Source organism: Glandiceps talaboti, chromosome 14, assembly GCF_964340395.1.
Source record: "Glandiceps talaboti chromosome 14, keGlaTala1.1, whole genome shotgun sequence".
Taxonomy (NCBI): Eukaryota; Metazoa; Hemichordata; class Enteropneusta; family Spengelidae; genus Glandiceps; species Glandiceps talaboti.
Window position 1 is genome coordinate 19,782,943 of NC_135562.1, and position 12,000 is coordinate 19,794,942.

The following is a 12,000-nucleotide window of genomic DNA, read 5'->3' on the forward strand; positions in this document are numbered from 1 at the left end:
TGCCAATGTTAGTAAGAATGAAGTAAAGTATATTAAAAAATTATTTGACATTTGTAAATAAAATAAGATTGATAATACGAAAAGAATTTTTCGGTTTTCGTAAATGTTTTCGGTCCAATCCCATTGAATGTCTGACAAGTTCATACAATGAGCATGATTTACTGGATGAATCCCTACTGCAAATGGTAACTATATAGCTTTTAGTCACACATCTACTAGACTAGTATTCATGCCGGCCCCGTGCATCGCGTCAAAAATAAAGAAATCTTAATACGATGTTAAAACAAATTCTATGTATTCATCGAATGATATTTAATACGTCAAACAAACAAGGAAGGCGTAGGATGTAAATACACATGACACACCCCTCGTCGATTGCCGTGGATGACAACTATATGTACTATCGGACATGTATATGTACTCACGTGCACTCTCTACTACGCGAAGCACGACTCACCTTACTCACCGTTATCGTGGTTACTAGTGTGATGTTCGAAAATGCACAGGTGAATCTTTATCTAAATCGGATATAAACTCTACGGAATAATACATTTTACAATCATCTGCCTGGGATATGGCAAGTATTATTTTTTTATTTTTCCAACTTTTTATTTTATTTTATTTTTTTATTTTTCCAACTTTTTTTTTGGCCGACTCTGCTGACAGACACCGGTCCCGAGCACGTCGTGCTCGTGACAGGTGTGACCTTTGACATCCAATACGACGTGTTTCGGCGTCAAATACACATTCTTATTACCTTCAAAGGTGATCGCTCAAACATTATACCAGTTCTAAAAACTGTTAATTTACGTGTGATACTATCTGTTTTTCCAACAACTGCATACATACATACATACATACATACATACATACATATACACTGTGTATGTATAGTGTGTTTTGTGTACGTGTATGTGTGTGTAAGTCTACGGGGAGGCATGGAAAAAAATCAAGAACTTGCAGGGGGGGGCATCAATTTTTCCCAAGCTTTTGTAGGATGGGGGCATGAAAAAAATACACAAGGAAAAGGGAAAATCCTCCAGGGACCCCTGGAAGTAAGATCTGGACACTCCCTTACGAATGTTAAAGTTCGCTATTCTCAAAATGCACTGTTTTCACACAAAATCCACCTTTGACGGCTATACATCCAACATGGAAACTTCTCGTTGCCAGTAGGTCGTAGTCATCTCACACTTATTTCAAAGGTGGATGTGGACACTGTATACAGGTGAACAACGCACACTGAGTTCCGACGAAGTCCGACTCCCACCTTCTACACTAACATGAGACGTTGATCTCTCTAATTTGTTTCTCATTGCCCCAACATTAATATACTCTCTCGACCAATCAAAAGATCTAACGTCTCTCGAGTCATTATAATAATAGCGCATCCAGGTGAACGTCTACACAGTTGTATGTTAATGAATTCAGAGTACAAAATAAACTACTTCGAATACATCAGTGCCAATACTCAAGCTCTACGTAACATCAGTTATTATCATTATTATTAGTCATTGAAGAATGTTGGCACATTTTAGATGCTCTTCACGCCAGTATGGATTAAAATTAAAACAGGAAAACGACAAAGTGACTGAGTCGACACTTGTGTTCTTTGTGACTCAAATGAATTTGATAATGATTATAACTTACTATTGATTTTTTTTTTTTGCCAATGCTAGGTTCAAGTATATTATTTTCAACAATATTTTTATTGTCCACCTTCTTATGAAAAATTCACTGGGCTGATATAATCTGACCAGGTAGTAGTCCGTAAGGTACGCCGTGACGGGCGCCCCCACACATCCGCCAACCCGGGTGAGAGGAGGCCGGTGAGGGCGGAACGTCACGACGTATCTTACAGTCTAACCAGAGTCTAACCAGGTATCGGTAGCTTGATTTACAAACTCTTGCAACCTTTCACAAACACGCTCTACCACTGTAAGAGCTGAAACAAATGAATTGGAACTGTATTTTTTTAATCGTATTATGTTTTTGTTCATAGTGACTTGTATTTTGGATCTGTGGCCTTTGAATTAAAATGTAAAAACACCAGTGTAGTACAAGTGGGTCTTGTGTAGATACCGTTTAGAATGTACTATGCCCTTCGTGGAGTTAAGGGCTATTTTAGTGTGTTAACTGTGTTGTCGACACGCATCGTAATAACAACCTACTCTGAAGCTCATAAAATCTGCAGAGAATACAAAAGATACCCTAAAAACGATGTTGAAAGTCTCACAGGGGCTTGCAACAGATGATGATGATGATGACAATATCTATGTATGCGACGCCGAGAGTAAGAGTAAGAAGTTTGACTCAAAAGGCACATGTTTATGCAGTATTGGAAAGGAAATGCTTGATATCAAAATCCTGCAAAGAGTTGCAGTAAATTATTACGAACTCAGGCCTAGTTAGTTTTGTTTATGAAAACAAACAAACAAACAAACAAACAAATACATAAATAAATAAATAAATAAATAGATAAATAAATAAATAAGTACTGACAAACATCAACAATAGAGTAATCACAAATCTGTATCAACAATAATGAATTTCGCAGCATCAAGAATTAGTGAGTGTATGTTTTCCTTAGATGCAAAAAATAGTCACAAATGCCAAAGGTGGCGTTATTCAGTGTTTGTCATTCCGAGGAATCTTGCGTGAGTTTGAAGTACATCCCCGGAATGATAGAATGCTCAGAACAAAAAATTAAGACTACAATTTATTGTAATGGCTTACTGCAGTACTTGTACAAGTTCTCGTGGTAGGAGTATTCGTCTGCCATGGCAGACAATCGGTCCCCCTTCGTGCATTGCCCTATAACTCGCGCCCGGCCTGGGAAGTCGCCAGCGAACAGAAGAACATATACACATGTTTTTACAACTTACAATTGTGCGACGCGTACGTGTCAAAGGTTATGTCGTCATCTTAATCGCTTTTGTATGAAGACATCTTAATCTCTGTAATATATTTTTGGTGTCTAGAAGGGAAATTGTTCAAAGCAAAATGATCGTTGAAAAAAGTTGAAAAAAAAGTTAAAAAATAAAAAGTTGAAAAAAAATGAAAAAACGGCAAGCTTTGTCAGAAATTACTCCACTTCCTTCATTTACAGCCCACATTTATATGATCATGCAAGAGAGACATCTACTGTCTACACCAATTTGAAACAGAAGGGGTCTTGATGTCACATCGTTACAGACGTACACAGAACATACGTATGCTTGCATGTTGTGTTAAAAGCCAAGCTATACAAGATGATCGTTACAATGCTGCGAACTATCACCGTGAAACCGAAATTAGAAGTACCACAGACATCAATTTGGTACAATCTGAATACAAGGGTAAATTTCATTCTTTTATCATGTAAATAAACTTCTACAAAGAACGAGTTTTGGGATATCCCATATGGTAAGCCGTTCAGGCCAGAATTATAATTTTATTTTAGCTGTAGTATTTCTTTTATATTTTTCGTACTGATAAACTAATTTAACCGTTTATGTACTTTTATTCCATGTTCATATTATATCAATTGAAACAAGTTTTCATTTATTTGAGAATATTGTTTTATTTTTCGTCAAACCAGAATTTTTAAGGATTATATATAATTAAAAGTCAAAATGTATTTTTTATAAAAGTTTTTTATTTTTTTATTTTTTTCAACGTTTTTTTGGCCGAGTCTGCTGACAGGCTCAGGTAACAAGGATGTCGTGCTCGTGACAGGCGTGACCTTTGACATCCATTACGACGCGTTTCGGCGTCAAATACACATTCTTATTACCTTCAAAGTTGATCGCTCAAACATTATATCAGTTCTCAAAACTGTTAATGTACGTGTGATAGTATCTGTTTTTTTTTCCAACAACCGCGACTTCAGCCGCGTACACACATGTGTACACCGTCACGTTAAGGTTATGACCGCTTGTATGATGTAGTACGTAGAACACGACCCATGTGCAACGGGTAAAAGTAGTTAATCTACAACAACTGAAGTTTGGCGCATCAATAACATTCATTATTGTGAAACTGGCCAGAATTGAAATTAGATGGCATGGTACACTATACTGTGAGCGTGAGCAAAATAGCTTTAGGAACAAAAACGTAATGTGAGGAAAAGTGAATGCGTATTTCCTAAGGGTCAGTTCAGGTACGAGCGCACATGTTGACGTCGACCTTTGTATTACATACGGCGTAGGCGTGTTGTTCTCAACTTTTCATGATACATGTGTGTACTCAGACCACTAAAAATGTGTACTACAATGTACGATAAAGTATTTATCAGCACCAAATTATCACATACAACGCAATTATGTTATAAATAATACAGTTCAACATAATCTATCTTATACTAGTGTCGGCGGATGAACAGATGGTTTATGTCGGAATGACGAAATGACGTGTACAGAAATTTGTCCGATACGTCTTTAGGGAGCGCCCAGATTTTACTTCCAGGGGGCCCGGGGGATTTTCGGGGAGGGGGGGGGGCATCAATTTTTCTCAGGAAGAATTGGGGGGGGGGGGGGCTAAACAAAAAATTCACAATTTCTAGGGGGGTAATGGAAAAAAATCCTGATTATTTAATTCAACATAAATCAACTGCAATATTAATTCTGGCACTTCTCAAAGTAACTTGTCCGTGAGGATGTGCAAGACTTGTTTCATCACAATCACTATCAGTGTTATCATCAGTACATGAATTTTCTGAGCTATCAGTATCACAATTGTCTCCATCACTGCCTAGATCATGCATTACAGAAGTATCACTTTCAGTCTCAGTCACTATCTGTTTCATTCATGTCCATGATATTAATTTTAATTTCATTAATTTTTCCAGCCAGTTTTCTAAATCTAAATTCTGATGTTCCTACTATGTAAGTGGATACTATGTCTGATTTTTCTCTTTTTTAATTTTCACTGTTTTGGTAATTTATGCTCATTGTGGGGGGGGGGGGGACATGAAAAAATACACAAGGAAAAGGGGAAATCCTCCTGGGCCCCACTGGAAGTAAGATCTGGACACTCCCTTACGAATGTTAAAGTTCGCTATTCTCAATATGCACTGTTTTTCACACAAAAGCCTTTACCTTTGATAGCTATACATCCAACATGGAAACTTCTCGTTGCCAGTAGGTAGTAGTTATCTCACACTTACTTCAAAGGTGGATGTGGACATTTTATACAGGTGAACAACGCACATTGAGTTCCGACGAAGAGCATGTATACACGTGGAAAGCTGAACACCGACGCACCATTCCACGTCGACCAAGCGTCACTGCGACCTTGCACCACCGTTGTCTGGCGAAGTCTGACTCCCACCTTTTACACTAACATAATACGTTGTTCTCTCTAATTTGTTTATCATTGTCCCAACATTAATATACTCTCTCGACCAATCAAAAGATCTAACGTCTCTCGAGTCATTATAATGATAGCGCATCCAGGTGGACGTCTACACAGTTGTATGTTAATGAATTCAGAGTACAAAATAAACTACTTCGAATACATCAGTGCCAATACTCAAGCTCTACGTAACAGTTATTATCATTATTATTAGTCATTGAAGAATGTTGGCACATTTTAGATGCTCTTCACGCCAGTATGGATTAAAATTAAAACAGGAAAACGACAAAGTGACTGAGTCGATACTTGTGTTCTTTGTGACTCAAATGAATTTGATAATGATTATATAAGTGGTTTATTTACCCAATCGTATAAAAATGATTACAAAATAATGGTAACAAAAATCAAAAGAGAGAAGGGTAAATGGGGAGTCAAGAAATAGCTTACAGCTAGTCTAGCCTGATCCCCGACATTGTATATTGCGAATGAAAACAATTAGAGGGTTCAGTCATTAAGATGACTGAAAACATAACTGGGAGAAAAAAATATATATCACATATACATATACATATACATGTACACACACAAAAACTCCAAAAAACATTTTTACTACATGAAGAAGTCTAATACAATAAACGAAAAGTCAATACATCTGTAAGTTTACAATTTAATCACCTGTACTGCTCTACTAAATATTGTTTCAGAGATTTCCTAAAAATATATTGGGAATTTTTCGATCTGATTTGAATAGGAATATCATTCCAAATTTTTGCACCTACGAATGAAATAGCAAACTGACCAAAATTTGTTCTCGCATGGTACGGGTAAAGTTTTGACGATGGCAGAGTCTCGTGTCATATTCATGTTTTTTGTCACTAAAATAATCGGACAAGATATGTGGTGAGTTCAAGTGAACCAGGCTGTAAATAAAAGAACCTATTAAGAGTTTGTGAAGCTTGTAAATATCTACAATATTTAGCTGTATAAATAAAGGAGCCGAGTGTTCCATGTGAGATTTTAACAGCATCGTGCGAACAATCATTTTTTGGGCAGTTAGAATGCAATTCAGATATGTTGGGTAAGTACTGCCCCAAACCTCTAGGCCGTAAGAAATATGGGGAAGTATAAAGGCATTGTACAAAAGTATTAAAATACTTAGTGGTAAAATGTGTCTTAGTCTATACAGAATTCCACATTTCTTCCTTATGAGTATATTTATTCTGTTAATATGGTCAGACCAGGTGAGGTGTTTATCTAATGAAATTCCAACAAAAGAAACAACATCCACCTCTTTGATTTGATCTCCACGAATGACAATAGAACCAGTTACATCTATTTTTTGTTGTCGACCCCTGAAGATAATAAAATTTGTTTTATTTCTATTTATGGTTAATTTATTGCTATCACACCAGAGTTGAACATCATGTAAATGATTTGATACTGTAGTAAGATCAATGTGATATGGATTAGAAAAAGAATGGAAAAGATTTGAATCGTCTGCGAACAGTCGAAAATCAAAGAATGTTGAAGACTTTTGTAGATCATTTATATAGATAAGAAATAAAGTGGGACCCAGAACTGAGCCTTGAGGTACACCATGACAAATTGTGGATTTTACTGACGAATGGCCATTTGAGTGGACGAACTGAGAGCGGTCTGTGAGATAACTTTTTACCCATTCTTGACAAGGACCCCTAAACCCATAATGTTCAAGTTTGGATAACAAAATTGGATGATTGATTGTGTCGAAAGCTTTGCTGAAATCAATAAATACTCCTATAGTTGGACTTCCCTTGTCGATTTCTCGCAAAATATGATTTACTATATTGATCAGGGTCAGGTTGGTACTATGTTTTTTTCTAAAGCCGTACTGATGCTTGTACAAAATATCGAATTTTTCAAGGTAGGAAGTAATTTGTTTATTTATAGCTATTTCAAAAACCTTGCTAAACAAGGACAGAATGGATATCGGTCTATAGTTTCCAACTGTTTCCCTATCTCCTTTTTTGAAAATAGGCGTAACTTTAGCAATTTTTAGGGCTGTGGGGAATACACCAGTTGAAAATGAAATATTTATAATGTGGGCCAATGGCTTTGATATGATATCAGCTGCGTCGATAAGGAGCCTTGGGGGTAGATTATCCCATCCGCTAGCTTTTTTGCAATCTAAATTGGCTAAAAGTCTGGTTACCTCAAAGACAGTAACTGGTTGAAGAAAAAAGGAGTGTGGTAAAGATAAATCAAGATAATCCCTATAATCACAAGATGCATGTGGAATATCGTTTGCCAGCTTTTCACCAACTTTAACAAAGAAATCATGGAAACTCTGAACTACCTCAGCTGGGTCTGACACAACACGTCCAGTACCATTTACATCAATATTTAAATTTTCTGGCAACTTATCAGGACCGTATTTCTTACCCAAAAGATCATTCACAACATTCCAAATTTTGTTACTCTGGTTTACATTGAATAAATTTACATAGTAATTCTTTTTAGCACATCTCAGAACACTGGTAAGTATATTTCTGTAAGACTTGTAATGGGAAACTGCACTTGACTCATGTTGACTAGTAATAACTTTTGCATATAATGTGTGCTTAGTGTTAATAGATTTCTTAATTGCTTTAGTTATCCAAGGATTTTTATTTCGCTTAGACTTGAGAGTCTTGACCTTCATGGGTGCATGAAGATCGCACACCTGGATGAATAAGTCGTGAAATGTGTCAAAGGCAGTATCTGCATTACTATTTTTATTTAAAATATTCCAATCCACCTTACGTAAGTCAGAAACAAAATTATCCTTATTATAACACTTGAAGTCTCTTACAAGTACAGACCTTAAAATTGGTAAATGTATATTAAAATTATCAAAAATGGAGAAGACCGGGAAATGATCAGAGATATCAGCAATGACTGTACCTGCGTCAATCTGACAGGAGCATATATTTGTATAAATGTGGTCAATTGTTGATTTCGAGGTATTTGTGATTCTGGTTGGCACTGAAATTAACTGTTCAAGATGAAGACACTGCATTCTAGATACGAAATTTCTGGCATTATTATCTGGCTTGGCAACATCGATATTGAAATCTCCCATGAGAATACAATATTTCTTATCAAGTTTTACATTACAAAGAACATCAAAAAGACTATTTTCGAACTCTGAAATATTTGTACCCGGTTTACGGTATAAAACACCAACGACAATGCGATTTTTACTACCACATATTTCAAACCATAAGGATTATGTGTGCATAACATTATATTGCAAAATCTTATAGTTGAGGGAGGAGTGGATGTATGCACCAACTCCACCACCTCGGCCAAAGTTTCTCGACACTAGCTCGAGAGAATAGTTTGGTAAATTAAGTAGACTGGAATTGTCAATTTTCCAAGTTTCGGAAATACCGATAACTTTGAAAGAGTTTTCCATACAATGGTTATACAAAAGAGCAACATCGTCTATGCTATTAGAAAGTGAGCGAGCATTGCAATGTGACACAGAGAAAGAAGTTTTGAGATTTGAATAGAAATTCTGGTTAAATATTGCCGGTTCTAATGAATAGTTATTGATAACAAAAAGATTATCTATATAGGTTTGGTCACTGTTCATTTAAGAAAAATGTTACATTTGCCTCAATAACTAATTAAGTACAATACTTAGCAATATCAGCTTCATTTGAGATTGTAATAGATCGAGCTTGCTGGTCTCTCTTGATGTAAATTCGGCCATTGTGAGTCCACAGATATCGATATCCCGATTTCTTCCTTGCATTGTTGACTTTACCTTGAAGTTGTCTTGCAGCAGGACATAAATTCTCATTTATATAGATATCGTTCTTTGTAGAGTAGCCAAGATTTTCCGTCGATATGTGTTTTATCTTGCGGCGCTGGTCATAGATAGCGTTCCGACTTCTTCGGTTGGTGAATGCTACAATTATCGGTCTGTGTCGAGCAGTGTGAGGTAGAGTAGGGCTTTGGACTTTGCCGATGCGATGCGTAACATCGATGTCATCTATACTGATTCCAGGATTGATATTTCGTAAAACAGATAATGTTATGTCATCTGTATTTTCATTTTCGCGCTCAGGTATTCCACTAATTTCCAAGTTATTTCGGCACGAATACTGGTTTTGTTGATTTGCATCTATTTCCAAGGTAGTGATACGATTACGTAACTCGGTATTTGTTTTTTCGAGATTTTTGTTCGTTTCCTCAAGTTCAGAAATGCGATAAAGCAGATTTTCGAACTTTTCGTTAATGAAATCCATTGACGTCGTCAAGGTTGTTTGGCCATGTTTCAGACTAGAGATCTCTTGACTGATGTATTCCAGTTTTTCCATTACTAATACCAATGTAACGTCACCTTTGTTACCTGTTGACACGTCATCGTCAGCCGCCATGTTAGCATTACTTTCTTGGAGTTGTAGGGTTGTAGATCTTTTCATGTTGCAGGAGCGGCATAACATCAAATCATCGCCACTCGAGACTACTGCTCTCTTGGTCTTGCAATGAGAACACTTTGAAGGCATGACAATGGTCCATTAATCGCAAAAATAGGCAGTATTTAGACAAACTTTTGGGGAGCCATGTACATAGTGATGTTGTTCCTTGTGTCATGCTCCTCTTTACCCTGTACCTTTATTATAACTTCCCATTGATTTTTCTTTTGCCAATGCTAGGTTCAAGTATATTATTTTCAACAATATTTTTATTGTCCACCTTCTCATGAAAAATCTATATGAAAAGTAAATCATATATGTAGGGTAAATAAGATGTTTAGGGTAAATCAGATATCTAGGGTATATCAGATATGTATGGTAAATCCTATATCTAGGATAAATCAGATATATAGGATAAAACCTGGATATAGCGTATATCAGATATGTAGGGTATATCAGATATGTACGGTAAATCCTATATCTAGGATAAATCAGATATATAGGATAAAACCTATATATAGCGTAATTCAGATACATAGAGTAAATCCTAAATGTAGGGTAAATCTGTTACATACAGTAAATCCTATAAGTAGGGTAAATCAGATCTGTAGAGTAAATGAGATATTTACGGTAAATACTATATATAGGGTAAATCAGATATACAGGGTAAATCAGATATGTAGTTTCAATTACAGATGTATTGCTACAATCCATTATAACATGGATTTCATCACCAATCATTTTAGCATTACATAAATGACATATTCTTTCATCTGGAGGAATTCCTTTGTGTAGTCTTTTGATTGGTAAATTATGTTCTGAGATCCTGAGTTTAGTTGTCATAGTAGATCAGATCAGGTGTGAGGGGATATAATACTGGGTGATGAAAACAATTAAACGTTCTTAGCCTGTTTTAGAGGTCACGTGATAAAATACGCAAATTTACTCATATGCTAAATTACATTCGCTAATTTTGAACCTTAACAATTGAACCATTCATTGACAACAGGAAAATAATACGTGTAAATAACCCTAGCCTGTTTACAGCACTGCTGAGATACATTGTTAGGATGGGGTCACAGTGGGGGGGGGGGGGGGGGAAGGAGAAAATATTTTGTTCAATTTTTTTTTGGAGCCCCCCCCCTCCATCCTGCTCTTAAAAATTGTTGTGCCCTCCACCCCAAAAACAGACTCTCGAATTTTTGTAGCCTCCCCCTACACATATTTTAATATGTGTATCCCTCTTCCCATGCACTTCCCGCATTCTAGAGTAAAATTGTATAGTACACTACATTGAAATAACAATGGCAATCAACTTCAGCGTCCATACATAACAGTGGGAGATTTTGCTACAAATAGATGTGGACTTTGCAAAAACAAAGGTCTCACACTGGGCTGTAATGTTGTACTTGGAAATGCTTAGCCAGCAAGATTTTCTCTTTAAATCTTGATTTGGGGCAGAAACAGCATCCCCATGATAGCGAGTAGGGGTGGGGGTGGGGGTGTGAGCACATTTTACCTCCCGTAAGGAAGGTTTTAATATAGCAATGAAGTCTGTGTGTGTGTGTGTGTGTGTGTGTGTGTGTGTGTGTGTGTGTGTGTCTGTATTACCATTTCCGAAAAAACGGCTGCATCAATTCAAACGAAATTTCATAGACATGTTCCGTAGGGTAATGGCCAGAACTGATTAGGTTTTGATAATAATCCAATGAATATTAATTACCAATTTGAGTAATTAATCGATCGAACGAATATAAAGTTGGCGTCAGATTCAGATTCAGATTCAGGTAGTGTTATCTTATGAACGTTATATTGAGCGTCAGATGGCCTCATGATCCGAAGACACCCGATGGACTCAAACCTGAAATAATACCGTTGAGACTACAGGGAAGGATTCTGCTTCACTGCCGTCGAGTGTCTTCGGATCTGAGGCTATCTGATGCTCAATATGACGCTACCTGAATCTGAATCTGACGCCAACTTTATACTCATGCTCTACAGACAGTCTGGACATTCGTCACGCATGCGCACATCTCAAGTGGCAAATGGCGCGATATTTCAACGTGATTCTACGGAGTAGAAAGCGATTGACGTGATTGAAATATTGACTGTTCCAAACTAATGCGTAAAGTAATGGAAATGAAAATTCAAGATCAACTATGTCATTATATACTCTTCAAAACAGAGCACTCCAATAGCAATAAAATATAGCCATTATAAA

At 36.6% G+C, this 12,000-nt stretch overlaps 2 protein-coding genes across 2 annotated transcripts; both read right to left on the bottom strand.

The window, feature by feature from the left end:
- Positions 1 to 6,723: 6,723 nt before the first annotated feature.
- LOC144445391 (uncharacterized) lies at positions 6,724 to 8,434 on the bottom strand. The gene is made up of 2 exons (XM_078134930.1): positions 7,322 to 8,434; positions 6,724 to 6,774 (listed from the first exon to the last, which is right to left on the bottom strand). The coding sequence occupies exons 1-2, from the start codon at positions 8,432 to 8,434 to the stop codon at positions 6,724 to 6,726; spliced, it is 1,164 nt and encodes a 387-aa protein (XP_077991056.1).
- A 550-nt stretch (positions 8,435 to 8,984) lies between these two features.
- On the bottom strand, positions 8,985 to 9,785 carry LOC144445392 (uncharacterized). The gene has a single exon (XM_078134931.1). It carries the CDS (start codon positions 9,783 to 9,785, stop codon positions 8,985 to 8,987), a length of 801 nt encoding a protein of 266 aa, XP_077991057.1.
- Between the last annotated feature and the right edge of the window lie 2,215 nt (positions 9,786 to 12,000).